Consider the following 18215-nt stretch of genomic DNA (forward strand, 5'->3'; position numbering starts at 1 on the left):
CATTGATAAAAGTCAACATCAGAAGACTTTATTTCTTTATACATTTCCAAAGCAGTAACAACTGGTATTGCAAAACCATTATTTACAGACTTTTGATTACAAAGCGACACAGATACATGAGGCATGTTCTGCTTAACAAAAACAAGAGAGTGATGTACATAGTCTATATACAATGAGTCTTGTTTATCATAAAACCATGGAATTCCTAAAATAACATCTGCTCTGTCTAGGCGTATGATGTGGAAATCTAGGTTCTCTTTGTAATCAGCCAGCTCGAGCGACAAGTCTGGAACCATCTGATTCCATCATTCGTATCCACGCCACGAGCCATCTTCACGCGATAGTTTGCGTCCGTCGCAGGTTCAGTTTCTGCACCAATTTTGCATCCACAAAATTGTGTGAGCTTCCATTATCAAGGAGTACGGTCACGTCGTGACCATTGATCTTCCCGGGGAAACGGAGAATATCGTGCTTACCAAACACTTTGGTGCTAAAAGTACAATTTGTGCATGAACTGTGCGCTAAATGATGGATTTCAACTTGAACAACATCAGAGTTACCTGAGATCTCGTGAATCTGAACCGAAGGACGGCCTTGCGGTTTCTGCGTCTTCTTCTTCTTAGGGCAATCCTTGATTTAGTGACCCGTCTGGCCACATCCGAAGCAAGCCCCCTTCTTCACTGCATCAGCAACTGAAGCTTTTCTGGCTTTCTTCTTTTCTTGAGAAGATCTTGTCGGTGATTTGGACTTATGCTGGAATCGGGGTCGCTTCCTCGAAGCACCCTCACCGGATTGATGGTCTGCAGTTCTTTTCTTCTCATAATTCGCTCCATTTATCAAATGCAACGTCTTGGCCTTGGCCACTGCATCCTCGACATTAGTCGGGGCTTTGTCCTTGATTAAGGCCCAACGGTAATCTTCATGTAACCCCAGCAAGTACATGTGCACGGCGTGTGTGGAATCCACCTTACAGAAGGTGAGCGCCTCTTTGAAAGCTGTCGTATATTTATCAAAAGACAGAGTTTTCATCGAAAGACTCTGCAGTTTGGCATACGCTTTCAAAGGGTCCATTTTTGCAAAATCCTTCTTGAATTTCACGCAAAAATCAGCCCACGTCGTAGGCTTTTCTGTCATGTCACGCCACCAGGTAAGCGCCTTACTGCGCAAATAAAGAGGAATCGTCTGAATCCTCCGTTCATCATGCTCCCCATGGAGATCAAAGTATGTGGTCCACTGGTGCAGCCAGTTATTTACAGCCAATTCCGTACACTCCTTCTCTTCACGCGAGAAATTTGTAGATTTATACGGAATTGTGGCAGTCAGACCACCCTGCGAACGCCCAAAAGCAGCAATCTGCGTCCGTAAATGCCGGAGATGGGTCTCGTCCTCGGAAATATGCGCAGTCGTCGATTGAGCCATATTTTCGAGAGTAGAAAGTCGGGAGCTGAGTCCATGTACGATCCCTTCGAGAGAGGCCAAGCGAAGGTTCGCCTGAACATTCGCGTTTTCCAGAGCGGTAACACGTTTGTCGAAGCTCTGGAAAGTGCTCGTAATCCATGTGTAGAGAGCATGTGTGAATGGAATTTGGATGTTACCTAGCGCGTCGTCACGTTGCACATCCGAGCTGGAGGAATCCATGGCGAAGTGCGTGAAAAACTGGAAAATTCACGTGAAACTGAGTCTTTTCTGCACTTTTCGGTCGCGAAAAGTTGAAGTTGCGAAGAGCTTCACGCATCGGCGTGAGCGCCTGAAGGCGAGTAGGTGATGGCGGGAGCGCGAGCAGGTGAGAGAGAGGAGCAACAGAAAGAAGAAGAGAGGCCCAAAAATGAGTTTCTCTGCAAACTTTAAAGTCTCTGTAAGTGACTTTGAATAATCAGCAGGTTTCATACTCTCTTAAAAAAATGTAAAGTGTCCAGGCCCCCCTTTTTTAAAAAATAAGTCAAGGGCTTTTGGCCACTTAATAAAAAGTCCTTGAAGAGTTAATAAAGCGAGCGTTAAGAAAACTAAACCATCAGCGTGGGTTTTCTTCGATGGCAGCCTTGGCCAGATGTTTTGACGCGTGGAGAGAAATATCCAGGCCCGTGGGTATGCGTGCCCAACATAAGCCACGAGCGCCACATTGGAGCCAGCGCATACCAAAGCTTCCATGCTGGAATTGCCCGCTCAGAGAGAAAAACTCAGCAGCGCTGAGAGGTACTCTCTCTCTCTCTCTCTCTCTCTCGCATAGAGAGGCTTACAGAGAGGGAGAGGAATTTACAGAAAGATGTAAAAGTATATCATACGCTGAAATTTAATGCAAAACAGCAAATTAAAGGTAAATACACTGCTTTTCGTCGAAAAGTAGTAAATTCATCGGAAATCTTTCAATTTCCAGCACTCCCATCTGTCAATTTGCTGAATTTTTTTATCAAAAATCAGCAGTCAAACTGTATTATTTACTTGCAAACATGCTTCCGAGAAGAAAAGTAAGCAATTTCAGCAATTTAATCACTAAAAACTATGCAAACGCGAGGTTTTCCGACCCAAACCGTTCCGTAGGTGTGCACACGGTCCCTCGTGCAGCCAAGCCTGCTTTGATACCATGAAACGAACGAGGAGAAAGGATCTCCCGGCCACACGGACCGCCTACAGATGCTCGTCGGACGAACCACCCGACCATAGCCACCATCCGGCAGCTCCCCCGTGCTGGGGCCAGCGTCCGAGGACGTAGGCGTGCACCTGTAAGACCGAGTGTCCCATACCACCCGGCCTCACCCCCTCGAGGTGACCTCGCGCACTCCTAGCCTCGCGGGCTAACCATTGGCACTCTGCCAGTGGGGTCGATAACTGTAAATGAGGCCTTGGCCTCCCTTTTATAATAATGGCCGGCCAGTGTTATAATAATGGCCGGCCACACTGGCCGGGTTCGCACTACGTCCGCCCGGACACTGGACACCCATCCCGACGGCATCTGGGCTAGGTCCCCTCTCCTGTGAGTGGGACATAACAGCGCTCCTCCGTGCAAGTAGGCTGACGGTGCTCCAGGCCTCGCCGCAAATGCTCCCAAGATCGAAGCTGACTCATAGCGAAGCGGTTCTCCAGTCTCTTGCTCAAGCCAATTTTGCGCATCTCTGTGAAGATCCATCTGGTCGAAGGTCGCCAGGGGCCTCCAGCTTGAGGCACCCTAGCACGAAGCCGCTGTAACAGGAACTCCTTCCACGGCTCGTCACCTGGAAGAAGTCCTCTAACAATGAACTTCCCAAGAAGGGCTCTGCTTTGCTGTGCTGGGTCTATGATCCCAAGCCCTCCTTGAGAACAAGGAAGAGTGATGACCTGCCAAGCCACTTTGGCCCGGGCTATCTGAGTCACGCCCTGACCAAAGGAAGTTCCTGATTAGCCTCTCTACCTGGCTGATACAAGAACTCGAGAAGATCCAGCAAGAAGTGATGTACCACATAGTAGCCAACAACACCTGGTTGGCCACTACAACTCTGCCTGCGAGAGAAAGTCATGCGGAACTCCAATGCAATAACTTCCTCCTGATGGACAAGAGGAGGGGAGCAATCTGCTGCTCAGGAGACAAGTCCGGACCAATCTGACAGCCCAAGTACCGAATTGCAGTCCCTGGGGGAATCCACCTGAAACCCTCACCTAGCATCCAATCGGGCATAGGAGCACTACCAACCGAGAAAGCCACTGTCTTTCTCCAGTTTATCAGTGCGCTAGATGCACAACAGAAGGTCTCTAGAGCCTGCTCACACCTGTGAAGGTTGGCCTCCTGCCATCCAAGTACAAGGCTGAGTCGTCTGCAAACTCAGCGTTCAATAGCTCATCTCCCTGAATAGGAAGTGCTAAGCCTTGTAAACCAACCTGCTGTGACACCAAAAACTTGCTCATCGCCTCAGCATAGAACAGAAAGAGGAAGGGGGCAAGAGGGCAGCCCTGTCTGATCGAACGTGTGAGCATGAAACGATCACCTCTACCTCTTGACAAAAGTAGTTGACTGTGTGCTCGTCTGTACAAAGCTGACACCCCTCTGATCCAAGCATCTGAGAAGCCCATCCTGCGTAGAGTTCCCTCTAGAAAGTCCCAGTCACTCTGTCGTAGGCCTTCTCAAAATCGAGAAGAAGAATCACCAGATCCTCACCACGGAGCCGTGCTACGGCAGAAGCATCCCAAAAAGTAAAGATGTTGTCAAGGATACTACGCTCCTTGACAAAACCTGTCTGAGTCCCATGTATAAGGCTCTCTAGAAGTGGCTGAATCCTCAAACTCAGAGCCTTGGCAAGAATTTTGTAGGCTGAGTTGAGGACGGTGATGGGGTGCCACTGTTGAATCTCATCCAAGGAGCCACCCTCCTTGGGAATGAGGTCGATCAGGCCCTCACTCATGCTGCCAGGCATCTTGTTAGGTGCAACGGACTGAATGTTTGCGCTTTGCTCAAGATGAGTGCTCCGAACTGTGCTCAAGGTTCCTTTTGTTCTTATGGAAGGTAGAGCCTTCCGTTCTTAATGAGAGAATGCTATGATCACAAACAAAGTGAATGGACACTGTGCGTGCAAGTGTATGAGACTGAAAGATAGAGAGAGAAGAGAGATACGACACCAGAGACGTTGTAAAACCCTCCTCCGAAGGCCCCACTCTCGTCGGCGAGAGTGGTCTACTTATGATTGCACAATCTGGTACAAATGGTATGCATGAGACTGATGCAAGTTTAGGCTATGTTGACGACGACGACGGGGATGACGAGGTCGACCTAAGGGCTGAAATCTGCAATCTTTCTACTGCTGTCCAAAAATGCTAAGGGCTGAAATCTACGATTAGTCCAAAACACTGATTTGGGGGGCTGTTTTCTGGGGGTCTTTGTCGCTGAAAATCTGCAGGTTTAGGACTGAAAACAGAGAATCTTCAAGGCTGAAAACTGATGGTCTTACCGGGGCTGAATCTGCTACCTTTCGAGGCTGAAACTTGCGGGTCTTCTACTCCTTGGGATCGCCTAGGCTGGGGTCTGCAAGGGTTGGGATCTGCAAGGCTGGTTATTCAAAACGCCAGGGCTGATGTACTCAAAAACGCTAGGCCGGGGTTTATAAAAAACGCTAGCTGCTTGGATTTGTTGGCGATGAAGTTGATGTAGAAACGCTATGCAGTGGGAGGTATGGCGAGGATTGATTGGTGCAAAAACGCCATGCAATGCTGATGAAGAAACGCTAGGATGGGGGATCTTCTGCTTGGATGGAAAACCGCCAAAGTCTTTGTCTTGCTGAGAAGTTGCATGCTGAGTTGGTGCAAAAACGCCATGCAATGCTAATGAAGAAACGCTAGGATGGGGGATTTGCTGCTTGGAGGGAAAACCGCCAAAGTCTTTGTCTTGCTGAGAAGTTGCCTGCTGAGCTTGGCTCCTGTTGCCTCTTCTGCCCATTAGTGCTAGCTCTAGTTTGCTTATATACAAACTTAGCAAAATTGCCCTACCTACTTTTGTTGGAAAGTCACTTAAATTAATAAGTGAAAAATGTCAAAAATAGGGAAAATAGGCTAAATGCATTGGAAAATTTCCTTGATGGAATCTGATGGATTCTGATGGGAATACTGATGATCATTTTGTGTGCAACCAGAGGATATGCATCTATACTAAGTGACTGGGCGTGCACGGTCTACGAATAGACTCACAAAGGTGCCAGATCTCTTCTAATCTAGACTGACTGAACCTTGATCATGCTGTAGCTTGTCCACGGACACATAGGGTATGTGTCACGTGACATCCCCTCCTTTTCAAAGTGAGGTACTGATACTGGACTGTATGGCGTAGAGGGATATCGCCAATAGCATCCGGAATCCTGGAAGGGACTCTTCGCCGGCCCACTCTGAGGTGTGGGTTGTGCGGTACTTGAACTTCATAAAGGTCTGCAACGCTTGCTTCTTTGGGCCGCGCCGAAAGCGACACAAAGTCTTTTGTGGTTCCGTCAATGCTTCAACTTTGTCGAGAGGCTTGCTTCTTTCTTCTTCAAGAATCTCCATGGCTGAAAATTCCTGAAACCATTTCCAAGACAAAACCATGGACATACCTATTCCATGTAAAGTGACTGGGAAAAATCTTGTCTTCCTCAAAGACTGTGCATGCAATGTAGATGAACAAAGAGACGGAGTGCCAAACCGTTCACCACACACACGCAAACAATGAGATCGAATCTTTCTCTTTTGATCTAAAGCAATCAACTGTGGCAATTCACCATGGAAATGCCCATGCTTGGTGCTCATACTTTCATGTGCTCTTTCTACAATTGTGTCATGCCAAGGAAGAGACATGGAATGTGACTTCCTTGAATGCATACTTTTCAGCTTTTCATGAAAAATCCGCATACATTCGTGCTCATTCATGAGTGAAACGTGCTCAACGTACAATATGTCATGCCTAGGAAATGGGATCACATAAAGACGCTGACTAAAATACAAGAAACGATCACGAATGAAACACTCGAACAATGCGTGCGTATCAATCATGCGAACACATAATACTTTCTGTGAGGGTTCTTTGGACCTAGGCTCGAGAGCCAAGATCGGTTCTTCCTGAATGATCGAATCGTCCTGTGGGGGTTCTTTGGACCTCGACTCGAAAGCCAAGATCGGTTCTTCGTGATTGATCGAATCTACAACGAGGTAAGCTTCGCTAGAAAAAGCATCCACTAACACATCATCCTTGTGAACAATCACATCATCTTCATGCAACTCATCATGCTTGTGAGAAATCACATCTTGATCAAGCAAATCATCATGCTTGTGAGAAATCACATCTTGATCATGCAAATCATCATGCTCATCATTATCATCCAAATCATCATGCAAATCATTGTCATTCAAATCATCATCATGCTTCTCATAATCTTGCAAATCCTATGTGTCATGCTTTGGAGAAGAAGAGACTGAGAGAGTCTCCTTGCCCCAAATCTCTTGTATCTGTGCCTGAACTTGAGAATAGAGTCACCAGAACTCTTTGTTTTGTCGGTCGCTCTGTTCTTGTATTGCCTTTCTTTTTGTCTCTCTTTCTGCTCTGCTTTCTGCGTGTCTGCGATTCATTTTTGCTTTTCTTTCTTTGCATTCACGATCAAATTCTGCCATTCTTTCTGCATTTCTTGCTTCACGTTCTAACTTCCTTTCCGGTCCAAAGCCGCCATAGGAGTTAGGGCAATCCTTGACGTAGATGGGGAAGGGGGAGGGTCGGAAAAACCTCCTGGTGGGGAAAATTCTTCTTCGCCTCTCTCATGCTCATCACCTCCAAGCGAAGTATCCATTCCGCTTCGTGTGATGACCATACACTGAAGTCGTGGGTTCTTGTGGTCTTGGGTTCTTAAGTTCACGAGGAACTTGGGTTCTTGGGTTCTTGAGGGTCTTGAGGTTCTTGAGGTTCTTCTTTCGCTTGCAATCTGTGTTAGAGAAGGATCTTCTCTTCACCCGAGCTCTACTCTTTCCCGCAGGCGCTCCCCTTGGCGGCCTTGCGCTCACACAAAGGTTGCTTTTTCCCACCTCACGTCGATTGGCCAGCCGCTAAGTGCACGGTCCGCTCTCAATGAGTGAAAAGAGACACAAGGGGAGGCTGGACAATCCCTTCTTTCGTGGGATTCCTGTCACTCTTCAAAAACAAGATTAGGAATCGACACGCCCAAGCGACTTGGGTTCGTGCGACCTCAACAAGCAAAATTTTTTGTGTGGTTCTTGTGGTCCTTGAGTGATACAGAACACTGCCAAAGCTCTGATAACAATGTTAGGTGCAGCGGAATGAATGTTTGCGCGTTGCTCGAAATGAGTGCTCCGAACTCTGCTCAAGGTTCCTTTTGTTCTTATGGAAGGTAGAGCCTTCCGTTCTTAATGAGAGAATGCTATGATCACAAACAAAGTGAATGGACACTGTGCGTGCAAGTGTATGAGATTGAGAGATAGAGAGAGAAGAGAGATACGACACCAGAGACGTTGTAAAACCCTCCTCCGAAGGCCCCACTCTCGTCGGCGAGAGTGGTCCACTTATGATTGCACAATCTGGTACAAATGGTATGCATGAGACTGATGCAAGTCTAGGCTATGTTGACGACGACGACGACGGGGATGACGAGGTCGACCTAAGGGCTGAAATCTGCAATCTTTCTATTGCTGTCCAAAAACGCTAAGGGCTGAAATCTGCGATTAGTCCAAAACGTTGATTTGGGGGGCTGTTTTCTGGGGGTCTTTGTCGCTGAAAATCTGCAGGTTTAGGGCTAAAAGCAGAGAATCTTCAAGGCTGAAAACTGATGGTCTTACCGGGGCTGAATCTGCTACCTTTCGAGGCTGAAACTTGCGGGTCTTCTACTCCTTGGGATCGCCTAGGCTGGGGTCTGCAAGGGTTGGGATCTGCAAGGCTGGTTATTCAAAACGCCAGGGCTGATGTACTCAAAAACGCTAGGCCGGGGTTTATTAAAAACGCTAGCTGCTTGGATTTGTTGGCGATGAAGTTGATGTAGAAACGCTATGCAGTGGGAGGTATGGCGAGGATTGACTGGTGCAAAAACGCCATGCAATGCTGATGAAGAAATGCTAGGATGGGGGATCTACTGCTTGGAGGGAAAACCGCCAAAGTCTTTGTCTTGCTGAGAAGTTGCCTGCTGAGCTTGGCTCCTGTTGCCCCTTCTGCCCAATAGTGCTAGCTCTAGTTTGCTTATATAGAAACTTAGCAAAATTGCCCTACCTACTTTTGTTGAAAAGTCACTTAAATTAATAAGTGAAAAATGTCAAAAATAGGGAAAATAGGCTAAATGCATTGGAAAATTTCCTTGATGGAATCTGATGGATTCTGATGGGAACACTGATGATCATGCTGTGTGCAACCAGAGGATATGCATCTATACTAAGTGACTGGGCATGCAGATCACTTCTAATCTAGACTGATTGGACTGACTGAACCCTAATCATGCTATAGCTTGTCCACGGACACATAGGGTTGGATGTGTCACGTGACACATCTCTCCTGTGTGCAAGATGTACTGAAAAGCACTACAGAGATGTGGGCAAAGCAAGTTCCAGTACTCCAAGAAAAAACTGGGAGTCAAGCCATCCTCACCTGGACAGCTACCACGATGGACCGGAAGTTCCACCCACCGTTTGTGCAAGAGTAGCTTGCTTTGGAGGCCGCCCACCATGACTTCTTTTGCTCTTCTTTGAGACGCTACCACCCTCGGTGGAGGCCATGGTAGCGGCGCCGGATGCAACGGACATTGATGGAGAAGCATCCTCTCCCGAATCGGAGAGATCATGGTCGGGCGGAACCACCTCCTCCGATGCCTTTGCAACCCCCTTGCGCGTCTTCAAGGGGAGATACTTTGCTTTGCACTCTCGGAGAATGTCGTCGGGGATATTCGGACAAGGACCCGCTTCCCCTCCCATCTTGGTCAAGTGGATGATAAGGCGGGTGGAGCTTTAGGTCATGGTCTTCGGACAATATTTGCAATACCATTTGCAAACATTTCGCTTGTTCTTCACCCTTTCAAAGTAGTGGCAATGCTTGTTGAAGGCTTCATGAAGAGCGGGCGGCATTATGGAGAGCTTGAGGGATGGGGAGTAATGAGAGAACTTTAGAGTAATGGAGAGCTTGAAGGAGATGGATGGAGATGAAGGGAGCTTAAGGAATAATGGAGAGCTTGAAGGAGATGAAGGGAGCTTGAAGGAACAATGGAGAGCTTGAAAGAAATGAAGGGAGCTTGAAGGAATAATGGAGAGCTTGAAGGAGATGAAGGGAGCTTGAAGCCTTGATGGAGTGCCAAAGCTTGAAGCCTTGGCCCTTGTGAATGGAGAGAGCTTGAGGGAGCTTGAGTAGGGAAGGAGATGAATGAGAGAGCTTGAGGGATATATGGAGAAGAAGAGAGGGTGGGCAACCTTATATAGGTTTTGAGGAGAGAGGGAGAAGAGTTAAAGAGAGAGCATGCTTCAAAATTCAAATTCCATGTGCCATGGCCATGGTCCATGTGGCTTTGACATTTGTGTGTGTGTGTGTGGATGTTGGGGGTGGGATGGCACATTGGCTTATGATGCCCCAAGGGCCTAGGCTCCAAGGCCCCCAACGTTCAAGTTTTGGCGTTCAAAAACTGCCAGCACGTGGCGCTACAAAACCGGTGTAAAAACGGTCAAAAAAGTCCGCCAATGGTCATTTTTTTTAATCGGACGGAACCCGGACGGGACGGAACGGACGGATCGTTCCGTTCGACGGACGTGGACAACCCTGAGCTGAAGTGGCAACTCAAGCCTCTAACGCATCTCCTCAGTCACAAGACAAGGCATCTGTGCCCACACCTGCTCCCTGCATGCATCCTGACGCTCTGACTGAGGCTTTGCAGACAGTGACTCACGGTAAAAGTCAGTAGCAACTGCACGCATGTCCTCTGGCTCAGAAGCAACTGACCCGTCGGGCCTCCTCAACTGACTGACCTTGGCATGCGTATGCCGAGGTCCCACTGCCACGCTTGCGATGAGCAACGACACTCTCATGAGTACCCTAGCCATGCACTCTCTATGGCAAAAGTCCTACAATGTATCCACGAGAATCCTCGTTTTTGCCCAAGACATACTATTCTGATGGATTTGTCTGGATGTGCATGTCCTGCAAACAGGCTCACAAAGTAGCTAGACTAAGTTACCAGAGGCTTCTGACCTCTGAGGTTGGTTTGGCATGTCCACATGGCAAACTGTGCCTGTTTGTCTGTACATTTAGCTTGTCAAAATTGAAGTTCACATCCTTTAGTTTGTGTAGAACGAGCCTCCTCCTTTTTTTGATTCAGTTTCAGTAATTGACCAAGGTAGAACATGGGCTACACAGAAAGGTGACCACCCGATGAGGGGCCCTGCGGCAATGCAGAGGTTTTATTATTGAGAGGACTGCATCCACATACATGCAACCTGAGGAAGATTAAAGCCAACTTCAAATGTTTACTGGCAATTTTCATCAAAGTGTTGAAGTGCATGTACTCGGTTTCAGTTGAGAACGAGTTTTTTTGCAGCTTCCAGATGACATTCAGTGGCATTTTATCGGTCATCTGCAAAGCAACAAGGCTAAGGCACTAGTAGGTAAGGTCTTCTTTATTCCTTTTTCCTCCTCCTAAACTACTGAAAATCCGAGTATGTTCATTAAGTATGAAAGCTTCCTTTACAGCTGGCGTTCCCAACCTGTTCATGGTCGAAGGAGTCGACAATGTTAAGGTAAATGCTAATGCTACACTCGACATGCATTTTTTTTCGACATGCATAGGTCAATGCCAAGCTAGGTCTGGACATGACACACTTTTTAATGAGTGGTCTTTGAGGGGTTTGAATCACATCAAAGTGAAATGAGCATAGTATAAAATTTGAATATCCGATTGAAGCTGTTTCTATAGTTTTATCTGAAGCTCTGCATTTTACGTGTTGGACCAGTGCCTTCACAGAGAATCATGTGTAGAGCTATATGCTGAATTTTTTGTGCAGTCCATGATTCATTATCAGAAACTCCCTGTGCGTCTCAATAAGAAAGCCCTCAAGATTTATTTTAAGATTCCTGGATTGTTTTTTCTGATCTGTTCTAGTTTTTCTCCATGTTACTGCTAATTTATGAACAAAATAATGGGGATACATGATGTATCAGCAGCTTGAAAAGTTAATTGATGATAATTTGGACATTGTTGTAGAGGTTTGAAGGAGACAGTAATGCCTGGCCATAAATGTGCTAAAAATAATTCGGTCTCTTTATCTCGTTTTCCCTTCTAATGTGCACCCAAGTGGCCCACATTGGTAGGGGGGCAGCTTTCTTCTGGCAAATTTGAGCCAGGTTTCATGATGGAGCACTGGCCAAGGGCCCCCCCATAGGCATCTGGGACAGCACTCGAGGACAAATCACAACTGCTCAAGGACAAGAGCCCTAACAATATGTAACGACACCAAGCGAATGTAGTTGTCTCTTTTTCATGAGAGATTTTGTAAGGGGATTTGAATGAAGTAACTTTATTGTGAAGCACAAGCCTTGCCATTAGGCTATACTATATGGCATGAGTCTCATGCCTTCCAGGTCTTTTTTCTACTTCCCTAGCTCACGGGATGGTGCCTGATCTCCGGGCCTAAAGCCAGAGTCTCCTGTTTTTGCGATTGCTGTGTTTTTCATGTTGGATACTTTACTCCACGTTTTTTTGGAAGTGTGTTAATCCTTATGTCGTGTGGAGCTGAGCTTCTGGTCTTCACTGGGATAAGGTGGTGGCCTTGAGCCCCGTCCTTCAAACCAACCACCTGTTCTCATTTCCTTTTGAATAAAAGGAACCTTCAATAAGGAGAAGGCATTGAATTTTGGTGTGGCAGGATTTGTAAAGTGCTCATAAAAACTACTACATGCTTTAAGAGGATTTAAGTCATTGGGTAGGTTTTTGTACCATTAGCTGTTATTTTCATATAGAATGTTATACATTTTTTGTGCACCGTTTATCCTTGATAACTGATTGCTGCCATGTAGGTAGCAAATAATCTGGACAAGGCAATTGCTAGCCTTGAGAGGCCGCCTTTGAAGGTGCTTGTTCAAGTTAATACCAGTGGGGAAGAATGTAAGTCTCTAGATGAAAATTTGTTTGTTGCAAAGATGTGTACTTAAACTTCACTTATGTGTGGTCTGGTTGACAATCTTTGTTATAGCGAAGTATGGTGTGGAACCCTCAGAGTGTGTTGACCTTGCAAAGCATGTCAAGTTGCAGTGTCCAAATCTAAGGTTTTCAGGGTTGATGACCATTGGGATGTTAGACTATACTTCACGACCCGAAAACTTCAGAGTAGGTTTCTGTAAATAGTCATTGTTCCTTAAAATTAATTCGGTCACATGAGTACTCTGCAAATAACTTGCTGTATACAGACATTGTCCGAATGCCGGAGTCGTGTGTCGAAGGAACTTGAGATTCCTGAGGATGAACTTGAGCTCTCAATGGGCATGTCTGGGGACTTTGAGCAAGCAGTAAGTTTATGCCTCTTTGCCAATTTTTAGTTGGGCTATGCAGTGATTAGGCAGTAGAGCGAGCTGTGTGTCAGGCTTTGCTTGTGTTTATACACGGGTTCTGCATCCAGATGGAGTTGCTTACTTGTGGCTTCTGTTGTCTTGCAGATTGAAATGGGAAGCACTAATGTTAGGATTGGGTCTACCATTTTTGGTCCTCGAGACTATTCAGCCAAGAAATGATATTGAGATGTATTAAAGTAACAGCTAAAAAGTATGTTATTGTTATGTCTTAAGGGGTATTGTTATGTGAGTGCACTTTCCTTCCTTTGCAGTGCACTTTGTATGGCTTTAAAAATAGCGGGAAAATATTTGTACTGGTCACACGGTGAGGAGTTTTTATCTACAAAGAGAATGATCAGCTTTGGTAGTCACTAACAATGTCCAAATGTATTCATGATCATTGTATTGTATTGTAGATGCATGATCCATATCCGAGCACCAACATGGTGACACAATGCATTTTTCTCAATACCAACACAGTGCTGTGACATGAGCTTTGATTGTCACATAATATAACAATCAACAAAAAGGGAACTCCTTCCCCGTTTCTGTTTTCCACAATAGATGCCGTCCATTGTGGGAACGCAAATAGGGAATAATCCCAAACAAGGGAATGGGTTCCCTCGATGCAGAATAGGCATTCTCCATTCCGAGCCCCTGTTCCTTGGGTTCTTTGTGACTATGCCATGAATGCCTGGTATCAATCTAGGACATCATGGAGAAAATAGAATGTGCAACTTTGGGTGAGGATGTGTGCAAAAGGGTCTTGAGGGAGGAATCTAAGAATCTTGTAACAGAGGGTAGAGGAAACCTAAACTTCGAGCGAGGCTGTTGAATGCCTGCCCAAAGAGTAGCTCAGCTAGGAGACAGAGTACACCATGTAAGGTGGAAAATGAAAGCCGACTGCCATAGTGGTGGCAGAACATCTTGCAAGGCAGTTAATGCTACATGGCAAGTGATCTTGTAATGACTGGCGATTGGTGTGCACACACTGAATCAAGCTGAAGTCTATGGCTGTGGCACACAAGCATAGATAAAATGGAGAAGGAAGAAAAGGAATAGAGTTTCACTCGAACATGTCTCAGACAGGGCGGAGGCAACCGGCTCAAGCCAAGTCACCATTAGCTATGAAAAGTGCCGTCTTGAGCAAGCTTGTTATGGACCGCCCCCTCCCCCCCCCTCTCCTCTCCCCCCTTCTTTACATATGCAGAACTGTTGCCCAATAGGCTAACACAGGTCTGATTTGAGGTCCCACTTGTCCAATCAAGCTGTTACCCGCCTGCACTAGCCTCACGAATGATGCACCCTTGCTGCTGATTCCGCCGCTCTGTGTGAACATACAGGGCTGTGAGAAGCTAAGCAGTCGCTCTGTGTTGCCGCCCCGTCTGAACTCGGCTTTATAGGCACAAAACACCCATCCACCCTCAGCACTATATACCACGGGGTCTTGAATGAACCCCAAGCGGCAGGATTGATGCCATTGAACTTAGGGACAGTTATTGTGATGTCTAAGAGCCGTTAGATTTGTCTGGGTTTACTTTTCGCTTCCGACTTTACTTTAACTCCAGATGGTTTACTTAAAGAATAAAGCAGAGTGGCATTGGGAGCAAGGAAAAGCCACGTTGGCTTGTGGATAGGGCACCAAGTTGGCAGTGGGGAGATAAGAGGTTTGAAACTTGGGTTGTGAGAGGGGGAGAGGGGGGGGGAGGATGGGGGGGGGGAGGCCAGGTCAACATGGGCAACTTTTTTTTTGGCCATTCATCTGCCATGAGATCAGGGCAAACCACTGTAGATCCCACCGTGCAGGAGGCCAGGTCAACATGGGCAACTTTTTTTTTGGCCATTCATCTGCCATGAGATCAGGGCAAACCACTGTAGATCCTACCGTGCAGGGTTCCTTTAAGACCCGGTGGCATATAGTGTCATGATCCACTGAGTTGCCTGCATGCATATCCCCCGCCCACATGCCCATGGCAGTGTCCTGGTGGTATTCAAACAAGGGGAAAGATAAAAATGCATTGTCTTGATACGTCAAGTTGACCTGTGGCAGATTCCCTACTTGGGGTACGTGTCAAGTGCAATGACTAGAGGACCAAATGCCCAATTTTTGGCAATGAGTGAAAATTTGTCCATTGTTCAGAAGGCATCTTGGAGTACATAAACAATCAGATTTGGTTGAGGGTTTGCCCCTATGTGCCCTGACTCCTTCAAAGATGGGCTAAATCTAGAAGCACCTAGGGAAGATCGTCCTTAAAGCCCTCTACTGTTGAGTGCTGGTTCTACAGAGCTTAAAGCTCTCTACCCTCACAAGCCCTTTGGCACCCAGGCAAAGCATCATTGGGTCTTGTGTTGATCCAGTTTTCAAGCCTATCGGCGGAGCTTTCAACAAGGTAGAACAACCTCTATAATGTCCATAGGAGTTGCAAATTGTCGCTACCATTTGTAATCACATTTCCATCTACTTCCATTTCCATAATGTACCCTCTTAAAATTCCTTGTGCAACTTTTTCATATGGGGTGAGCTTAGGTGTAGCAAATGTGTTAGCTTTACCCTTAGATTCATTTTAAGATTTTTTTTCTGAAGGATTAGAGGAAGATTGGCTAGAAGAGTTACTGTTCTTACCATTCTTACCGTTCTTATGGTTTTGTGGGTTCTGAGGAGTATGAGAGGTACTGTGAGAAGCCTTGTTCTCCTTAGGCTTTCCTTTGTTGTGCTTCATAACCTGTGCAAGTGCAATCGCTACCTTGTTGAGATCGATTGGATCGACTCCTTTGACATCAAACTTGATATACTCGTCCAATCCATAAAGGAATGCCTCTTTGCGCTCATCATCCGATTTGTGTAATTGGAAACCTTAACTCAATAGGCGTTTGAGCTTATGATAAGCCTTAAAGCTCTATTTCATCATATCCCATCATCCTCCCCCCCCCCCCCCCCCCACCCAAAAAAAAAAAAAAAAAAGCCCATTTTCAGATGAAAGTACAACTAATATGGATATGAATTGTAAAAGGGGAGAGAGAGAGAGAGAGAGAGAGAGAGAGAGAGAGAGAGAGAGAGAGAAGAAGAAGAAGAAGAAGAATGTTTTTACGTCGTAGGAAACTATCCCAAGAGATGTTAAAGATCCCGATAAAGAAAGTTGAACTCTTAAGACCTGTTATGAGAGAGAGAGAGAGAGAGAGGTTTGTTGATGCCTTCTATAAACCATGGATATCTTGTACAAGGTAGGAGTGTCCCAATGGTTTGCCAAATATATAAGACAGTACAAAATGAAACATACAAGACAAGATGGATGTGATTCCTTGATCCACAATCTTTTCTGGTTCTAAGGGATAGCAGAAGAATCCAATGATCTAGCTTTAATTGGCATAGAATTAAGAGTGAGAATGTCATAAATGAGGTTCAATAAGAAAAAGCTCTTTCGATAACTCTTGCAATGGCATGTGATATTGCTTTTTTTTTTTGCACCTATATAGATAAAAAAGGCAGATGAACAAAATAATCATCGTTAAATTAGATGTGAACTTTATATGATTATTTTTAACTAGTATGGTTGTGATTACATTATCGAAACCGTATTATAATTGATATGTCGTTGTAGGATGACTAAGAAGAAGAAACAACACAAAACTTGCTCTCTGTTGAGAAGAGCTTGTAAATGCATCATAAAAGATAAAAATGATGAAAATCATTCCACTAGATTTTATCACAAAGATACACATCCATATCTCCATCAAGGTCTTAGAATTTATCGTTAAGCTAGCAACACATGCACTCTTAACAATGTGCGTATTATGCATTTACACCTTCCACATGATATTGATAGCTCTCTCTCTCTCTCTCTCTCTCTCTCTCTCTCTCTCTCTTTGTGTGTGTGTGTGGCTGTGAAAAGAGAAGTTTCTAATGAGGAACCACACCTACGAATTCTTTCTCTCAATAACGAAACATATGATCCAACTTAATGATACTATCTAAATCAATATAACTTGTCTAATAAACCGCTTAAAAAGAGATTGTACTGCACTTTAGTTAGACATCTAGCTCATGTATTAAGGTTTGGTTTGTGTAGTACTATTCACTAACCATCAATAATCACTTTTATTTACCACTTGCAAATTCTCTCTCTCTCTCTCTCTCTCTCTCTCTCTCTCTCTCACACACACACACACACACACACACACACACACACACACACACACACACACACACACACACACACACACACAAAATGACGGGTTCTTTCACTGGACAAAAAAGCTTAGCTGATAATTATTTCAGGAGCCCTTCATCTACATCTCTATTATGCCGCCCATTACATGATCACACAAACAGAAGCAGGTGTTTGGACGCTCAGCTAAAGGTAGGATACGAGTCGCCAAGGCTACCCCATACTCCCGAGTGCGGGGAGTACTGTTAAAATATCCTCTTAGTGGATGGCCATAACTACAATACAAGAAAATCTTATGAGGAGGTAGGAACTGGACTAGCAAATATAACCGATTTGAAAAACCTTGCTTTATTGAATGTTCTATGAAATAATACTGTGGCCATAGGCCCAGAGCCTTAGGAACCATCGCCAATCGGATATTGTTTTTGAAATCGGGTCACGCGTCACTCAGTCCTGATATGTCCACCACTTAGTTTGGGAAACAGAGGTTCCTAACTGTGGAAATAGATGAAGTTCATAACGGAGTAATGTTGCTCTCCGGGTAGATTCACTTGACAGATAAAGATGTGCAGTTGCTATGGAAAAAACCTGTTCTTGACTGTATGCCATAATTTGTTAGATACACCGGGTAAGCAAATTAGCTGAAGATGCTAACTCCGAAAAAGTTACTGTGGACTCGATTTTTGCAAAAATATCACCCATCTTTTATAGAATGACTTTATGACTCCTAGACCAAATTGGAAATAAAAAAGATTACCCAAAATTGATTAAACTCTCACCGTTAAGATCGGCGCATATTTTACCCTAGGGGATAGCTGAATGACATAAGCTTATTGTAGGGTTGGGGAAGTAGGTGTAAACCTGCTGTGTATGATCATCCAAGGCTTGATACAATAACTCGTAACAAATTTACGGCCCGGGTATCGACTATGGGAATATATTATTATCTATTGCCTTGGTGATGTGGTGGACAGTATGACCTGTCCTTGCATTTAACTTAATATTATCTTTTCATTGTACAAAAAATGCTCTGTAGCGGGGTTAGTAGTCTC

At 45.3% G+C, this 18215-nt stretch overlaps 1 protein-coding gene across 2 annotated transcripts in view; it reads left to right on the forward strand.

Annotated features, from left to right (window-relative positions):
- Positions 1 to 13368, forward strand: part of LOC147453094 (uncharacterized) — a 36416-nt gene extending 23048 nt beyond the window's left edge. The window contains exons 3-8 of one of the 2 annotated variants that reach the window (XM_086518599.1): positions 10992 to 11058; positions 11144 to 11190; positions 12467 to 12554; positions 12643 to 12776; positions 12857 to 12955; positions 13103 to 13368. In XM_086518599.1, coding sequence (XP_086374725.1) covers positions 10992 to 11058; positions 11144 to 11190; positions 12467 to 12554; positions 12643 to 12776; positions 12857 to 12955; positions 13103 to 13177 — 510 coding nt within the window. In that variant the 3' untranslated portion in view covers positions 13178 to 13368. The remainder of the gene's footprint in view (positions 1 to 10991; positions 11059 to 11143; positions 11191 to 12466; positions 12555 to 12642; positions 12777 to 12856; positions 12956 to 13102) is intronic. The other variant, XM_086518600.1, reaches the window with a different exon arrangement.
- The last annotated feature ends 4847 nt before the right edge of the window (positions 13369 to 18215 follow it).

Source organism: Adiantum capillus-veneris, chromosome 8 (genome assembly GCF_014529385.1).
Source record: "Adiantum capillus-veneris isolate H3 chromosome 8, ASM1452938v2, whole genome shotgun sequence".
NCBI classification, from domain to species: Eukaryota; Viridiplantae; Streptophyta; class Polypodiopsida; order Polypodiales; family Pteridaceae; genus Adiantum; species Adiantum capillus-veneris.